The sequence below is a fragment of the Amblyraja radiata genome, chromosome 10 (genome assembly GCF_010909765.2).
Source record: "Amblyraja radiata isolate CabotCenter1 chromosome 10, sAmbRad1.1.pri, whole genome shotgun sequence".
NCBI classification, from domain to species: domain Eukaryota; kingdom Metazoa; phylum Chordata; class Chondrichthyes; order Rajiformes; family Rajidae; genus Amblyraja; species Amblyraja radiata.
The window spans coordinates 53203070-53222211 of NC_045965.1; the positions used below are offsets into that span (position 1 = coordinate 53203070).

At 39.3% G+C, this 19142-nt stretch overlaps 1 protein-coding gene across 3 annotated transcripts in view; it reads right to left on the bottom strand.

Annotated features, from left to right (window-relative positions):
- The window catches only part of agl (amylo-alpha-1, 6-glucosidase, 4-alpha-glucanotransferase), an 88903-nt gene that overhangs the window by 64727 nt on the left and 5034 nt on the right, over positions 1–19142 (bottom strand). For all 3 annotated transcript variants that reach the window (XM_033028868.1, XM_033028870.1, XM_033028869.1), the window contains exons 3-11: positions 13857–14064; positions 12512–12681; positions 9853–10056; positions 4752–4933; positions 3729–3840; positions 3449–3566; positions 2762–2864; positions 1582–1679; positions 88–227 (exon numbers count right to left, since the gene is read on the bottom strand). In XM_033028868.1, coding sequence (XP_032884759.1) covers positions 88–227; positions 1582–1679; positions 2762–2864; positions 3449–3566; positions 3729–3840; positions 4752–4933; positions 9853–10056; positions 12512–12681; positions 13857–14064 — 1335 coding nt within the window. The remainder of the gene's footprint in view (positions 1–87; positions 228–1581; positions 1680–2761; positions 2865–3448; positions 3567–3728; positions 3841–4751; positions 4934–9852; positions 10057–12511; positions 12682–13856; positions 14065–19142) is intronic.

Sequence of the window (19142 nt, forward strand, 5' to 3'; positions counted from 1 at the left end):
TTTACTGTATTTTGGTGCACATAACAACAATAAACCAATGCCTATTACCTCTCATACTATTATATCTTTCAAATAGGATTAATTCACCTGGCTCTGCAAAGTTTCTCAAAGGATCATCACCCATTACCCAGCCATTATGTGCCATAAAGTATACGGCCTTTTCTGGCAAATACATCATTGGTTCTTCCTCTTCGAAGGGCACTTCTTCAAAATCGTATGTAAAATACCTGTATGAAAAAGTAAGCATATATAAAGATAACTGTTTTACATGAATCAATTCAACTTATTTCAAGCTTATTTCAAAGTATCAATAACAATTGAGGCCAATTTTCTTCTAAGATAAAAATTCATTATCCCAACCAAAGACAAGACAAACTTGCATTCTGTTTTTTCACTGAATTCTTATGTTGAATGCAATCACACCGAAATTTGGAGCTGTTCTTTGCAGATTTTTCCATTTGAAACTAAATGGTGGTAACCAAAATTCATTTTGTGCTTTAGTCTTTGGATCATTATTTAGATCAAAATGATTTCTAGTTTATTCATTTATTCTATATACTAAAAGTCTCATCTTGTGTGCGTGTGCGTGTGTGTGTATATGTTTGGTATCTCCCTCAAAATGCTATGCACTAGCGCTTACATTTTTAACCTATTCAAACTCACATTTTTCCCCTCCATGCCGTTCACACTCAGGTTCACTTAAGATTTCATCCTATATTTCACAAGTTACTCATGATTAAAGTTTTAAAAAACCAAAAACCGCTACAGAGAGCCTTTTCCCAGCAGCTTCCAGTGATGATGTCACAATGCCATCGCATAGACTTCCAATCATAATGGATCTAATTTACAAATGACATCACAATGGGACGTTGCCAACGGTAACCACAGCTTCTCACAGAGAGCCCTTTTCCAGGAGCTTCCAATGATGATGCTATATTTCACGTTATTGATGATTAAAGCGTTAAAAATGCCAACTTTAACAAGGTTTTTACTGTTAAAATCCTTCCTGACAGCTTCCAACTTCGATACAAAGTTGCAAGGCAGGAATATTCTGAACTTTTCACCTCAATGGTACATCACAGCAAGTGCTTCAAGGAGAGGGAGGGCGAATTGGTATTGCAATTGGAACTGTTGCGGGGGAAGTGCAATTGGAATTTTTTTTTAAAGTCCAGTGCTGAGGGAGGTAGCTGGAATCTTACATTCGGGAACGGCTTCAGTTGGGGGACCACACCTCCCGTGGGGGCTACGGGTTAGTGTTGCAATATTGCGTTGGGGAACAGGTTGCATTGGGGGACCAGGCCTCCCGTATGACAGGGACCCAACGGGTCCCACTTGGTCTAGTTGATCCTAAATTCCAGAATTGAAAGTCCAATGTGCCAAGTCATTTTTTAGAAGGTATTTGAATATTTACCGTCTTACCAATAAGTACAATATATCATCGGCAATGGTGGCCTTTGAATATGAACTATAGTTTTGTAAAGTGACTTAGAATCTTTTTTAGTAGGAATAATTGTGTAATTCTAAAATAGCAAAAATACTGTGCAAGTTTATGCTTAGTGGTTTCTAATATGATCAATGTACCTCGTTACTAAAGGATCTTTTGCTGTAACAGGTCCAAGTTTGGGGCCATGGCCTGCTAGACGTTCATAGGTTATGGTCCCCAATACGCAACTGACAGCCTGAAAGTACATAATATTTCAGCATTAGTGTTTGATGACAGTTGGATGCAAAAAAAAAGTTCTATATATTTACTATATATTAATGATTTGGACGAGGGAATTAAGAGCAGCACTAGCAGGTTTGTGGATGACACAAAGCTGGGTGGCAGTGTGAACTGCGAAGAGGATGTTAGGAGGTTGCAGGGGAACCTGGACAGGTTGAGTGGGCAGATGCATGGCAGATGCAGTATAATTTAGATAAATGCGAGGTTATCCACTTTGGTGGCAGAAACAAATGGGCAGATTATTATCTCAACAGGGTTAGGTAAGGGGGAGGCACAGCAAGACCTGGGTGTCCTTGTACACTGAAAGTTGGCGTGCAGGTACAGCAGGCAGTGAAGAAAGCTAATGGAATGTTGGCCTTCATAACAAGAGGATTTCAGTATAGGAGTAGAGAGGTTCTTCTGCAGTTGGATAGGGTTCTGGTACGAACACATCTGGAGTATTGCCTACAGTTTTTGGTCTCCTAATTTGAGGAAGGACATCCTTGTGATTGAGGCAGTGCAGGTTCACGAGATTGATCCCTGGGATGGCGGGACTGTAATATGAGGTAAGATTGAAAAGACTAGGCTTGTATTCACTGGAGTTTAGAAGGATGAGGGGAGATCTTAGAGAAACATATAAAACTATAAAAGGACTGGACAAGCTAGATGCAAGAAAAATGTTTCCAATGTTGGGCGAGTCCAGAACCAGGGGCCACAGTCTTAGAATAAAGGGGAGGCCATTTAAGACTGAGGTGAGAAAAAACGTTTTCACCCAGAGAGTTGTGAATTTGTGGAATTCCCTGCCACAGAGGGCAGTGGATGCCAAATCACTGGATGGATTTCAGAGAGAGTTAGATAGAGCTCTAGGGGCTAGTGGAATCAAGAGATATGGGGAGAAGGCAGGCACGGGTTATTGATTGGGGACGATCAGCCATGATCTCAATGAATGGCGGTGCTGGCTCGAAGGGCCGAAGGGCCTCCTCCTGCACCTATTTTCTATGTTTCTATGTAAATTCGGTCAGGGAACATGGGAGCGAAGCAGTGTTGAATAAAACCTACCTGCTCTTGATGACTATGTACTTCGTGATAACGTTCCATATTTAACTCTTCCATTTTTTGATAGACCCAGCCACAGCATTCATCTATCTCATGAGGGCTATTACTTTCAAAAGCAAATAAGGATAATTTGCAAAGTAATCCGTATACTGCTAAGAACTTGCATTTCTAATTGCAATTTATGATTGAAATACTCCAAAGCATTTTTTTCATGCAGTAAAATAAATGCAGTCATTGTTCTAATACAAGGCAAGTTTTTTTACTGATTAAGTCTTGAAAAAAGCAAGAAAATAATGATTAGACCACATGTTTTGGGGAAACATCTGTGATACACTGACCAAAATACTGATCCCCTACCACAGAGACATTCCCCTTACTTTTCCCATACCCGTTTTCTAAATTTTCCAAAATATGTTGATATAACATAGTCCTAAAGTCTACTTGATTTTTCGCTTCACTAAACTACCAAACCTCCTGAATATTTCCAGTTTTTTAAAAAACTTTTATTAGTTTTTAGAAATTGTGGTTGATGGATTGATGTTGGCCGAAAGATCAAAATAGCTACTTCTGAATCATCAAATAATTTTGCTAACTAAATTACACTTAAAATTTTTTAAAGAATAAAGAAAAATAAATACTCTAATTGTGTGACTATTTTACACGTCTAATGGAAAAGAATAACTTGCTTACCCATGAGGTACAAACATTTTCAATAGTAAACTCATATTAACAACACAGCCAAATCTTTTAAATTCAGGGTCCTGGATAACCTTTAGATTCTGTCTAGTGTCACACTTCTTCTTCTCACCTTAAACAGAGAGGAGAGATTTAAAAATTGAGTAATACAAACCAACATTTTTAATGCTAAATGCAAAAGGAAATGTCTCCAAATATATTTGAGGTCACATCCAAACTTATCTCAACGTGAACAATTTACTGCATATAATAAGCGGTCTTGCTTTGGCTGTACCATTGATAAGTACATTGCGGAAGTCAGCAACAACTTTGTCAACATTCACTTGAAAGAATTCCCATAAACGCAATTTGGAAAAAATGTCCTCCCAGATGATTTGACGAATAATCTGTCAAAACAATAAAACATTATTACATCTTCAGAGAGTTACGTTGAATGGACAACAATGAATTGATCTAAAGGCTGAGCGTAACTATTTGTGTTGCATATAAGCCTTCTTCCTTGCCACCAAATCTAACTAAATCCACTTCATGCAAGCATCCAGGTTTTCTATTATTGCTCGCATGCAATTTACCTCATCAATAACATGCAGTAAAAAGTTGCACATTCTAGCCTAACATCCTCTGCAGAAAGAAGTTGCTTGAAATATTTACAAAATCAATCTGTGACTAGCAAATATTTAATAACCTCTAGCGCAGTATGGATATGAAGATTTTGGTTACAAGGTGAAACCATACACAAATCTTTAGTTTCATAATTATTTCACATGAAATGTTTTGATAATTTACTTAAAACCAGTCCAACCTGCGTCAAAGAGATTCCATTTTAACCATTGAAAAATAAAATAACAATCACTGCTTCACTTAATTGATATAATTCAATACAAACCTTGCTAGTGTTCTTCTATATGATTGGGTGCATTACTTTTTTTCTGGATCATACTATTGAAAAAAGGGGCTAAATTCACAACACTCGCTATTTTGGCTATTCTCAGTTATGGTAGGGGGTGTGAAAATGGGGACGTTGGGTTTAATACTTCTAGGTTAGGGGACAAGGTACCCTACCAATTCCAAAATAAAATTCACCCTCCACTTTTTCACAACCAGCATGAAATAACTGTTGAGGTACACACAAACTTGGTTTTAGTTGTGCAAGGCAAATTCCTGGAAGTAGTAACATCTTTGCATGAGCAAAGAGAAAGATACTTATCTTTATGCAGAAAGATATTTCGAAACAATTACTTAGTCTGTACAGATATGGTAAAGGAAGAAAGGAAAGTGAACCTCATCTTGTACTTACATTAAGGTGGTGTTCATTTTCAATATCAGCAGGTAGTCCTCTGCCCTGATAGTTTCCTTTGGCCACGTCAAGAGTTAAATGCCATAATGCTCGGTCTAAAAGCCATGCAGGTTTTAAATGAGGGGAATTCAAAATGTTGTAGGAACATTCTGGGTGTTTCTTCAGCCAAGGGCTGTTGGAAGCTATTGAGACAGGAGGAGAAAAAAATGAACACATGCTCAGTGTTTTTTTATTGATATGAGAATGATTAAAAAGTTGAATACATTTGCATGTTATGAATGTATCATGTATAATGAAATAACTTAATTTCTTTCCCTCTCTTCAAAGATGTGGATATAACAAAAATTGTGATCAATATAATTAAAGATTTTAATTTTTAAGTTAAGTTAAAAGTATGAATTACTTTTTATTTAAGCTATTTTTTTTTTTTAAATTGTAAGTCAAAGACAAGTTAGTTTTCAAGCAAAAGTACTCAAAACTGTATAAATGTCACCAACCCTTACCACCTAGTTTGTAACATTACTATAAACTTTTTTTTTCCAGATCTTAACAGGAACTAAGTACAATTAAGAAAGTGAAATATAATCAAAAAACCTTTCAGTATTTCCTGTGCAGTTAATAAGAAACTGTCAATACTAATTCTGTTCAGGAAAAAAGATCTAGTGCATAACTAAAATATTCCTGTCCGTCTGAAGGTCAGTTCTAACGTGCCAGTTAAAAAGCAGAGTATCAAATTAAGGCAGCAGTTTGACCTTTACCAAAATAAAATGAGGTCGGTCACTGCAAGCACTGACATTTTCAACAGTAGTGCATAAAGTATAGCCACTGAAATCATTGCTCTTTAAATAGATATATTCACCTTTAACATTTTAAACTACCGCAAACAAGAGGGCATAGGTTTAAGGTGAGAAGGAAAGATTTAACACAAATCTGAGGGGCACCTTTTTCCATAAAGAGGGTGATGAGTACATGGGATTAGTTGCTAAAGGAAGTGGTTGAGGCAGGTATAATAACAACATTTAAAATAAATCTGAGTAGGTACAGTGCCCTCCATAATGTTTGGGACAAAGACCCATCATTTATTTATTTGCCTCGGTACTCCACAATTTGAGATTTGTAATAGAAAAAAAACACATGTGGTTAAAGTGCACATTGTCAGATTTTATTCAAGGGTATTTTTATACATTTTGTTTTCACCATGTAGAAATTACAGCTGTGTTTATACATAGTCCCCACATTTCAGGGCACCATAATGGCTTCCCAGGTGTTTGTAATCGCTCAGGTGTGTTTAAATGCCTCCTTAATGCTAGTATAAGAGAGCTCTCAGCACCTAATTTTTCCTCCAATCTTTCCATCACCTTTGGAAACTTTCATTGTTGTTTATCAACATGAGAACCAAAGTTGTGTCAATGAAAGTCAAGGAAGCCATTATGAGTGAAAAAGAAGAATAAAACTGTTAGACATCAGCCAAACCTTAGGCTTACCAAAAGCAACTGTTTGGAATATCATTAAGAAGAAAGAGAGCACTGGTGAGCTTACTATTTGCAAAGGGAGTGGCAGGCCAAGGAAGACCTCCACAGCTGGCGACAGAAGAATTCTCCCTATAATAAAGAAAAATCCACAAACACCTGTTCGACAGATCAGAAAAACTCTTCAGGAGTCAGGTGTGGATTTGTCAATGATCACTGTCCACAGAAGACATCATGAACAGAAATACAGAGGCTACACTGCAAGATGCAAACCACTGGTTAGAGGCAAAAATAGAATTGCCAGGTTACAGTTTGCCAAGAAGTACTTAAAAGAGCAACCACAGTTCTGGAAAAAGGTCTTGTGGAAAGGCAGGAGAGAGAAAACAGGGAATTATGGATCAGTTAGCCTGACATCGGTGGTGGGGAAGTTGCTGGAGTCAATTATAAAAGATGAAATAGCGACACATTTGGATAGCAGTAACAGGATCGTTCCGAGTCAGCATGGATTTACGAAGGGGAAATCATGCTAGACTAAACTTCTGGAATTTTTTGAGGTTGTAACAAGGAAAATGGACAAGGGAGAGAGCCAGTGGATATAGTGTACCTGGACTTTCAGAAAGTATTCGATAAGGTCCCACAAAGGACAAAATTAGAGCACATGGTATTGGGGGTAGGGTGCTGACAAGGATAGAAAATTGGTTAGGAAACAAAGAGTAGGGATTAACGGGTCCCTTTCAGAATGGCAGGCAGTGACTAGTGGGGTACCGCAAGGCGGTGCTGGGACCGCAGCTATTTACAATATATATTAATGATTTAGATGAAGGAATTCAAAATAACATTAGCAAATTTGCAGATGGCACAAAGCTGGGTGGCAGTGTGAACTGTGAGGAGGAAGCTATGAGGCTGCAGGGTGACTTGGACAGGTTGGGTGAGTGGGCAGATGCAGTTTAATGTGGGTAAATGTGAGGTTATCCACTTTGGTGGCAAAAACAGGAAGGCAGATAATTATAACATGTTGTCAAGTTGGGAAAAAGGGAAGTACAACTGGATCTGGGGTTCCTTGTTCATCAGTCAATGAAAGAATGGAGTGGCTGGCCTTGTATACTCTGGAATTTAGAAGGATGAGAATTGATCTTATTGAAACATAAGATTATTCAGGATTTGGACAGACTGGCTAGAGACAGGAAACATGTTCCCAATGTTGGGGGAGTCCAGAACCAGGGGCCAAAGTTTAAGAATAAATTTAGAATGGAGATGAGGAAATACTTTTTCACACAAAAAGTAGTGAGTCTGTGGAATTCTCTGCCTCAGACGGCGGTGGAGGCCGATTCTCTGGATGCGTTCAAGAGAGAATTAGATAGAGCTCTTAAAGATAGCGGATACAAGGGATATGGGGAGAAGGCAGGAACGGGATAATGTTTGTGGATGATCAGGAAGATTGTTCCCGATGTTGGGGAAGTCCAGGACAGGGGGTCACAGCTTAAGGATAAAGGGGAAATCCTTTAGGAACGAGATGAGAAAAACATGTTTCACACAGAGAGTGGTGAATCTCTGGAACTCTCTGCCACAGAAGGTAGTTGAGGCCAGTTCATTGGCTATATTTAAGAGGGAGTTAGATGTGGCCCTTGTGGCTAAAGGGATCAGGGGGTATGGAGAGAAGGCAGGTATGGGATACTGAGTTGGATGATCAGCCATGATCATATTGAATGGCGGTGCAGGCTCGAAGGGCCGAATGGCCTACTCCTGCACCTATTTTCTATGTTTCTTCTATGTTCTATGATCACATTGAATGGGTAAATGTGAGGTTATCCACTTTGGTGGCAAAAACAGGAAGGCAGATAATTATAACATGGTGTCAAGTTGGGAAAAAGGGAAGTACAACTGGATCTGGGGTTCCTTGTTCATCAGTCAATGAAAGAATGGAGTGGCTGGCTCGAAGGGCCAAATGGACTACTCCTGCACCTATTGTCTATTGAGACAAAGATTAGAGGGCCTGTCCCACTTACGAGACTTTTCAGCGGACTTCTTCAACCTTCAAGCTCGGGGGCGTTCGCCTGAAAAACCGCGAGCTGGAATGACCGTCAGCGCGGAACACACACACATACAAACACATCGCAAAGGCAGGAGCCAGGGAAAGCGGGGGAGCGCTGTCTGAAATTCACACGGTGCAAAGGTGATAGCAGCGATGAACAGGAAGGTTAAAGACGGCTGGCACAGTGTACGGCAAGTCATTTAATTAGGTTTTCCGATTCATTCGTAACTGTCACTGTATGTCATGTTGTTACTTGTGGGTGGAGCACCAAGGCAAATTCCTTGTATGTCAATACTTGGCCAATAAACTTACTTACAAATCTGCACACAATACTCCAGGTGTGGTGTCACCAGGGCCCTGTACAACTGAAGGACCTCTTTGCTCCTACACTCAACTCCTCTCTTTATGAAGGCCAACATGCCATTAGCTTTCTTCACTGCCTGTTGTACCCGTATGCTTACTTTCAGTGACTGATGTACTAGGACTTGTTTGATGGCAATGCTCCGAATTACAACATGGCCTCGATGGAATGATTGGTCTCTTTCTATGTTATTTTAAAAATATTAGCAAAAAAGAAGAGCATAATGTGCTCCTATTCCAGACCAAGGAATACAGGTCGCGAATGAAGGTTGCAGAACTTTATGATGATCACTTCATATTCATAGAGTCACACAGCACGGAAAACATTTGTAAGAAAGGACCCAAGCTTGGTGATGGCAGAATGGGAATGCATTTTCCAGAAAAGATTGTCACAGTTTATTGCACAAACGTGTATGGAGGTCCACGTTAATGTCTAAAAAGTCACTGCCATTGGGCTTTCTTGATGAAAAAGTGTGGATCACCTAATCAAAAAAGTAGTGTATTTTTAAAGCGCTGCTAACAACACTGTCCATTCGCAGATTTTATTACAACTTTAAATTTGTAAAGCCAGTGCCCCTGAAATTATAGAGACTCAACAGGCATAAAGTGCATGGAGTAGTTCCGACCAGAAATGTTGCCTGTCCATTCCCTCCTCTGCCTGATCTCAAACCTGGTGAGTTACTCCAGCACTTTGTGTTTTACATAATATGCATCCCGGGAGTAATTCTGAATACATTTTGAGAATTATAAATCAAAAGTTGATATGCTGATCATAGTGTTGATTGAGAATGACATTGCTGACCTTCCCCGATTTTTTATTCTAAACACTTAGACTTCCCTGACCAGGTTACCTGGATTAAGCTATTATGAAATGAAAATGAACTGCAGATGCTGGTTTATACCAAAGATAGACACAAAATGCTTGAGTAACTCAGTGGAGAAAGATGCTGCCTGACCCACTCTAAGTTACTCCAATATTTTGTGTCTACCTTGATAGAGCTGTTTGCCAAGGTTAATTGCAATAGTCAAGGGCAGCAGGGGCACTCAAAATTTGTGGAAACACAACAAGATAAAATGTATGGGCCTGAGGAGGTGCTTAGTGGGAATGAAAATAGAACTCACCGACTTTACAGACAAACCTTAATAGAAAAAAACTATGCTTAAAAATAGAAACATTGTGTTTTCTACTTCATGCATCTTTTTCCTCAACATGAATTTGGGAATTTCACTAACTTGTTACCTGTGTGATTGTAGACCACGTCCGTTATGCAGAGTACATTCCATTCATTCTTTAACTTCTCCACTAGCCTTGCAATGTCATTCCAATTGAAAGTTTTGTCAGCCCGAGAAAATTCAGGGTTTAGTTCCAACTGGTCAGCTAAGGAATAACATGACCTGGATAATCCAAGAGTTTGCGTTGGTGTAAAATGGATCACATTATAACCTGTTAAATAGAAAATTCTCAAATTAAAAATATTCAAATAAATTACTGCAGGACAGTTGATTTCATACGCTATGAAGTGGAAAGCATTTAATTGCTCGTTTATTTCCATTTTTGGATAAGCAAGTATGATATTGGCAAACATGTCATATACCATCAAAGGTATTGAAGCGACCAGATAACCTATTTTGGCAATGTTATTAATTTAAAGTTGAATGCAAAAACCAGAACCATCTCTGATGGTGTTTTTGCTGTTTTTATATGATGGTTGCCAAACAAGATAATGTGTTCATAAGTGTTCTAATCTCCCTTGCCTTCATCTCTATTGCAGTGCCTTTGGCAGATATCTGACAGCATTCAACAGAGAAATCCTATCTAGCAAGCAGTTTTAAAATACCACGAGTATTTCTTAGAATGCTGTCAGATATCTGCCAAAGGCACTGCAATAGAGATGAAGGCAAGGGAGATTAGAACACTTATGAACACATTATCTTGTTTGGCAACCATCATATAAAAACAGCAAAATAGTCCAAGCCCAAGTATAGCTTCAAAGATAGCTCAAATTCCTTTCCAAATGTTATAGTGTTGGTGGAAAATTCAGAAATTCCTTATTTAGAGGAAGAATACAAATGCTTAAGTTTGGAATTCATGGGAACAACACTATTGCAGATAAAAGTTTGATATTTGAAACCACTCTGACCAGAAACCAAAGTTATTTTTAAAGAATTAACTGTATTGCAACAGTAGGTGAGAAATCCTATCTAGCAAGCAGTTTTAAAATACCATGAGTGACCAGTTGAAGGACACCAGACAGTATGTACAAATACTCTGTCGAAAGAAATGGCTTTAAACAGATGGACTTTTGATCCCGATTGTTTACAGAATGTTATATTTGCATCAGAACAAGTACTGCTAAACTAAACAACAAAGTTCGCTTTGAAGGTGGTGGTGAGCTACCTTGAACTGTTGCAGTACTTCTGGCAGAGATACTGTCGCAATGTTGTTGAACAGGGAGTAACTGCAAGATTCAAACTCAATGAAAATGAAGAACGGACAATGTATTTCAAAACACCAGATGATGTATAACTTGGAGGGCAAACTGCAGTTGGTGATGTTACCATGCACCTGTTGCCTTTGTCCTCCTTGACTGCAGAGATCAGAGATTTTGCGAGGTGTTGTCAGAGTGGCCGAGGCAACTAACTGCAGTAAATTTTGTAAAGTCCACACATTGCAGCCACGGGTGATGGTGTTGGAGGGAACAGATTCTCAGGTGGGCGGATGAGAGAAATGTTAATGAAGAAGAATAGTTACTTCTGGAGGGTGTTAAGCTCTCCAAATGTTGTTTTACAAAGTTTATCACGAACAGAAAGAGAAAACTAGAAATAGTGATGGGAGAGAAGGGCATTTAATTTTCTCCCAATTCTATACAATATTCAGTGGTTTAAGAAAACCCTCTTTGCAACAAAAAACAATATAATCTTGTACGCCTTTAATTTTGAATCGATTATTGATTTTGCAAAGGAATAACCATTTTTTTAAACATTAAATAACGCCAAAATTTGTTATCGATTAATTTTATGAATGTTATTTTACCAACATGTTAGAAGATATTAAAATAAAATGTCTTATAACTGGTGGAATGCCCTTCCTTTATTTGATGCAAAATGTTAAAGTTGACCAAATTTTTATATATTGTTATAATAATGGAGAACAAATCATGTACATTTTGCAATCATTTTATCCCACATTAAGAAAGTCACTTTATATCTGCTTGTGTAATTAACAACTACCTAAACCAAGAATAATTATTTGTTTTTTAATTTGGATTGACTTAATTGTGCGAAAAGGCCAAGGGGTTGATGTGAACCCAAACTCATTTTTCTATTGGGAATATAAGTGGAAGCAAATCTGAAGACATACAGTGTGGTTGATGTGTCAGACATAAGATGTTTTAAACATGATTTAAATGCACTGCCTAATAAAATGGCAGATGTAGAAGTAAAAAGGAATTGAATTATACTTACAATATATTTTGGTGGGGATAGAGTACATGCATCATTGGCAAGTTAAGTGTGTAGGAATGAACTGCATATGCTGGTTTAAACCGAAGAAACAAAATGGGCAGGACAGGCAGCAACTCTGGAGAGAAGGAATGGGTGATGTTTCGGGCAGAGACTCTTCTGCAGACTGATAGTCACGGGAAAGGGGAACGATAGATATAGATGGTGATGTAGAGATATAGAACAAATGAATAAAAGATATGCAAAAAAGTAACGATGATAAAGGAAACAATGAGAAATTTAATATTTACTTTAAAAGTCATAAATTTTAGTAATCAGAATGAATATACATACAAAGTAAAGTAGTTTTTTTACAAATTAAATAATGACAAACCAGGTAAAAATCACAGCTGCATAATGTTAAATTTGTATTGATTACCTGCATAGATCTTCATTACCTGAGTGTTTGGAAACGTTTAGCCTATCTTCCCATTCATCCAATGGTCCCAAACATTTGGACAAGAACGTCTGGGCACATATGCTATCCAATGTCAGAACTTGATTGTCATGTCCAACGTACAGAATAGGATCTACGATTATATAGCCTGAACTTTCCTTTTGGTTGTTTCTGTAAATTAAAACAAAATTATGCAGTGAATCAATCTATGTTTTCAATTGTTTATAGAAATATATTGATTCCTGGGATGCTGAGATTGTCCCGTGAGAAGTAAGCAAGCAAACGGAGTTTACATTCTCTTGTTTTAAAGAATGCAAAATTATTATTTTTTAAACATATACAATTCTTATCAAGCCGAGTAAGAAAGATGCAGGAAGGTGGTTTTTCCCTGGCTGGGCAAGATTTAGAATGAAGATTCGTAGTCTTAAGAGTTTGGTCATTCAGAACAGGGAATTCTGAAAAAAATCTTTTCCCAGAGGGTGGTGAATCCTTGGGATTGTAGGCTATGGAGTTCAGTTGTTGGACATTGTCAAGATAGATCGATAAATTGTTGGATATTTTGGGGATTAAAGAGTTAGCACATGAAAATGGCACTAAATTAAAAGATGAGCCATAATCTTACTTAATGGCAGAGGAAGCACACAGTATAATCTTACATCTATTTCAATTTTTACTTGCCTAATATTTTAATTGCCAAACGCTCAGAGAAGTCAACTGTAAAAAGACACAAAGAGCTGAAGTAACTTAGCGGGTCAGCCAGAATCTCTGGAGAACACGGATAGGTGATGTTTTGGGTTGGGACCCCTCTTCAGTGCCAAGTTACTCCAGCGCTTTTTGTCTTTTTTTTGTAAACCAGCATTTGGAGTTCCACGTTTCTATGAGAAGTCATCTGCAATACTTTCCAAAACCATGTTGCTGTTATCAGGCAGCTGAACTATCCTACCAAACTGGAAAGTGGTCCTGAGCTACTATCTACCTCATTGGAGATCCTCGGGCAATCTTTGATCAGACTTTACCATGCAGTAAATGTTACTCATGTTATTCCCTTTATCATGTATACACTCTGGATGTATACATCTGTGGATGTATACACTGTGGATACCCTTTACACTGTGGATGGCTCAATTGTAATAATGTATTGTCTTTCCGCTGACTGGACTAGTTAGCATGCAACAAAAGCTTTTCACTGTACACGTGACGATAAACTAAACTCAACTCAACTCAGATTATGGCCCAGAATGGTTCAGCAACCTCATAAGAGAATGTTGGAGGGTAAAAACCAAAAGAATTATGAAATAAGTTACTTAAATTTTATAAATAGGGAAGAAATCTTCAATTAAGCTCACCCTTCGGTAAAATGAAATTGAAATGATCCAGACATCCGCAGAATGATTGCACAGTATTTATCAGAGTCATCTCCTTCGCTTGTATTCTGCCAATTAAGCAAGTGAAACTGATGCCGTTCAAACTTTTGTGTGTCTAGCGGATAGTTTGTGTGCACCTGGATACCTTTTCCTTGTAAAGACGGACCCAGGCGAAATTGTAGTTCATACCCTGAAGACAAAGGAAATTGTAGCCAGTGTTATTTTGCTTGGAAGTGATCTGTCTCATCAGCCAAACTACCACAGTAATTCTATACAGAAATTGCAATTACAAAATAAATTTTGAATCAAATTGCATGGTCTTGAATATCATAAAGAAAATAATCAATAATTAATGTTAGCTAAGCATCAGCAAAGCAATTTTCTTGATAAAAAATACATTCCTATAGAACGCAGCAGTGAAGACTCACATTTACATGACAGTCATGGATGTTTACAGCACGGAAGCAGGTCAGTGCATTGTCAAATCCACCTTGGCTGCATGAAACAACATGCCAGCTAGTTGTAATTCCCTCACTCTTTCTCAACATGTGTGCAAATTATTTCCAATATTTATCCGGCTTCCTTCGGAGTGGTGTAAATTAATCTGCCTCCATTGTTCATCTAGGCAGTGCATTCCAGGCCCCAACCACCCTTCCTTCTAGCTCTGTCATGTCCTATGCAGCCAAGACCCTTCCGCTAAAGCTTTTAAACTAGTTGGAATCAATAAAGGTTCGTTATGACTTATTTGCTGATGCTGTTGCTATCAAAAATAATCCTGTTTTTCCAGTAAGGCAATGGGACCCTTTACATCCATCTTAACTGAAGCAGGACTGGCATCTCAGGTTAAAATCTAATCCAAACAAAGGTGCATAATGATGAGAGGGTATGGTGTATCAAGCAGATGACATACTCAGTTCTTGAAATAGGATTTCCATTCAATGGTTCAGAGGAAGGAGTTTACATATATCACCAGGATATATCAAAGAACTTCATAGTTATACCTTTTAAGTTCAGCTCCATTGAAATATAGAGAAATGCAGCACTCAATCAGTGCATTATAATATCCAACAAGCACCAAAATCAGATTTTTAATTGACTATTAACTAAGACACAGTGAGACCACTGACATTGCAAATGAAAGACAACATATCAGAAATTATTTGGCATGGCAGGACCCTAACATCGTGCTATGCTTGTATCATCTTTAGTATATTTACCAATTATATTTACCAATTTACCAAGGACATTGTGCCTTCCTCCACAGTGGTATCCATTGTGGGGGGATGATTTTTTTGTCTAATGTAATCCTGTAAGTCTGTGTCCAAGATGGCTGCCGTGAAGAGAGAGTGGACGCTGGCACGAATTGGTTGCCGCTGCTCTCTCTTCACACTGTGTTTTTGATTTTCTGTTTTTGGAATGAATTCTGTTTTTAATTTGTGTCTCTGTGATGTCTTTATTACTTATTTTATTCTGATTATATGTTTTACTATGTAAGGTGTCCTTGAGATTTTGTATGAAAGGCGCCCATTAAATATAAAATTTATTATTATTATTATTACATGCGTTCTACAATCCACGATTTATAACTCTTACACCAAATGGGAAATGTCTTTCTCATGATTCTGGATAACTCTTTCAGAAGCTCTTGCAACGTCCTCATTTTCAAGAACAATCACAAGTATTCCAGTCCATCCCCAAAACTAAAATCCTGAAATGACTTTTAGAAATCTTTTTACCTTAAAGTGTGGTGCCAGAAACAGTTGTAATACTCCAATTAATTACTAAGTCATTATTTTATGGAAGTTAATCGTGATTTCATTACTCTATTAATACATCCCGTGATCCCAAATGTTCTTTCAACCATTTCTCAACTGCCTTACTATGCACAGGATGCCTCCAAAACTCTCAGTTCTTGTACCTCCTTGCTTATATCCTACTTATTAGTATTTCACACTTCAAATTTATTAATTAATTAATTTAATCTGGCACTCACATGTTCTTTCTATCTCTTGAAATCTATTGGTAATCTATCTTTACTTCACTTAGCTTTCCAATTTTGTCTCATCAGCAGCTTTGGAACTTGTTGCCCCAAAACTTACAATTCTTTTGAAATTAATAACTTTTTAAAAAGTGGGCTTGACTGGGTATAGGGAATGATTTTGCTTCCCTTGTCTAAGTTATCTATTTTGGCATTAGTTTATTACTGTCATGTGTGCCTAGATACAGTGAAAATATTTCTTCCCAGCTGTTATCAGGCAACTGAACCATCCTACCACAACCTAGAACTACTATCTACCTACTTGGTGACCCTCGTACTATCCTTGATCGGACTTTGCTGGCTTTATCTTGCACTAAATGATAGTTTAATTTACCTTGCAGATAAATAAAAAGTACACAGGGGGTGCCACGACATAGAATGGGAGATGGGGAATTCATCTATAGCTTATGAGGACTGTTCAAGAGTCTGATAACAGTGGGGAAGGAGCTATTTTCAAATCTGGTGGTACGTGCATTCACGCTTTTGTATCTTCTGCTTGTTGGGAGTGGGGAATAAAGCACTTTTGAACTATAGAGAAGGCACAGTGCACAGTGGTAGCGTTGCTGCCTTACAGCGGCAGAGACCCATGTTCGATCCTAACTACGGGTGCTGTCTGTGCATAGTTTGTACATTCTCCCTGTTGTAGAATTGTCCCTAGTGTGTCGGAGAGTAGTGTGCGGGGTGATCGCTGGTCAGCCCAGACTCGGCGGGCCATACGGCCTGTTTCCGTGCAGTATCTCTAAAGTAAAGTCTAAAGAATGATCGGGATGTGAATGGTTCTTGATTACATTGGCTGCTTTCCAAAGTCATCGTTAGGTTTAAATAGAGCCACGTCTGCATCGACCAGTGACCACTAGCACTAACCTACACAGTAGGGATAACTTACAATTTACACAAGCCAATTAACTTGCAAACCTGTACGTACGTACGTACGAGGCCAAGTCACTGGATAGATTTAAGAGAGAGTTAGATAGAGCTCTAGGGGCTAATGGAGTCAAGGGATATGGGGAGAAGGCAGGCACGGGTTATTGATAGGGGACGATCAGCCATGATCACAATGAATGGCGGTGCTGGCTCGAAGGGCCGAATGGCCTCCTCCTGCACCTAGTTTCTATGTTTCTATGTACTTGGAGTGTAGGAAGAAACCCGAGTACCTGAAGAAACCCACACGATCAAGGGGAGAACACAAAAACTCCATACAGACAGCACTCAGTCAGAATCTAACCTGTGTCTCTGGAGCCGCTGAGTCACTGTGCAGACCAGTTACACATACGAATTATCCCAGGAATGATTGGGTTAACATATGATGAGTGTTTGAAGGCACGGGTCCTGTACTCGCTGGAATTTAGAAGGATGAGGGGGTAACTTCATTGACACTTACCGAATAGTAAAAAAGCCTGGATGGAGTGAATCTGGACAGGATGTTTTCACTAATGGAAGAGTCCAGGACCAGTGGCCATTGCCTCAGAATACATCCCCTTTAGCTAGAGGATGAGGAGCTTCTTTAGTCAGAGGGCGGTTAATCTGTGGAATTCATTTCCACAGAAGGTTATGGAAGCCAAGTTAATTGATATTTTTTAAGGGGGATGGACAGATTCTTCATCAGTAAGGGTGTATGGGAAGAAGGCAGGAGAATGGGGTTGAGTGGAAAAGATAGATCAGCCATGATTGAACGGTGGAGTTGACTTGATGAGCCAAGTGATCTAAATCTGGTCCTAGAACTTACAAACCACTTTTAATAAAACTATGGTACACAAAAATGCTGGAGAGACTCAGTAGGTGCAGCAGCATCTATGGAGCGAAAGAAATAGGCAACATTTCGGGCCAAAACCCTTCTTCAGACTGATGGGGGGTGGTGGGGAGAAGAAAGGAAAAAGGAGGAGGAGTCCGAGGGCTGAGGGATGGGAGGAGACAGCCCGAGGGCTAACAAAATTGGGAGAATTCAATGCTCATGCCCGCAGGATGCAGACTCCCCAAGCGGAATATGAGGTGCTGTTCCTCCAATTTCCGGTGTTGCTCGCTCTGGCCATGGAGGAGACCCAGGACAGAGAGGTCGGATGGGGAATGGGAGGGGGAGTTGAAGTGCTGAGCCACTGGGAGGTCAGGTTGGTTATTGCGGACTGAGCGGAGGTGTTCGGCGAAACGATCGCCCAACCTCCGCTTGGTCTCACCGATGTAGATCAGCTGACATCTAGAGCAGCGGATGCAATAGATGAGGTTGGTGGAGATGCAGGTGAACCTCTGTCGCACCTGGAATGACTGCTTGGGTCCTTGAATGGAGTCGAGGGGGGAGGTAAAGGTACAAGTGTTGCGGTTGCAACGGAAAGTGCCGGGGGTGGGGGTGGTATGGGAGGGAAGGGAAGAATTGACAAGGGAGTTACGGAGGGAGCGGTCTTTGCAGAAGGCAGACATGGGGGGAGATGGGAAGATGTGGCGAGTGGTGGGGTCACGTTGGATATGACAAGGGAGTTACGGATTGAGCGGTCTTTGCGGAAGGCAGATGCTGCTGCACCTGCTGAGTTTCTCCAGCATTTATGTGTACCTTCGATTTTCCAGCATCTGCAGTTCCTTCTTAAACATATAATAAAACTATGTTGTACCATGTTGTGCGAATGACTGGGTCATTTACATTAGTGCTGCCAGATTGGAGGTGGGTGGGATCCAAAGCAGATGAGAGGCTGGAAGTTGATACAGGACAGTAGACAAGAGAGGCAGAAGCATGGCAGGGAGCCACAAAAGAGTTAGGTTAAATTGCATTTATTTTAATGCAAGGGGCCTCCTGACAGGCAAGACTGATGATCTGAGAGCATGGATAGGTACACGACTCTGCGATATTATAGCCATCACTGGAACATGGATATGGGAGGAACATGACTGGCTGCTTAATGTTCCAGGGTGCAGCTGCTGTGGATGGGATAGAAGGGAGAGTTGCATTTTTGATTAAGGGGAACATTACTGCAGCAATCCGAGATGAAATTACTGAGGGATTATCCGCTTTGTGGGTGTAGCTGAGGAAAAAAAGGGGATGATCATCTTGTAAGTACTGTACAATAGACCCCAAATTGTCAACAGGAATTATTATTTTTTTAAATATGCAGGGAGATTGCAGAGACCTGCAAGAATAGGGCTGTTATAGTAGGGAATTTCACCTTGGAGAAAGACGTGAAAACCGGGATACAGGAAAGTTAACGAGAGATCTTTGGGGATAGTCAACTTTATTATGGAGTCAG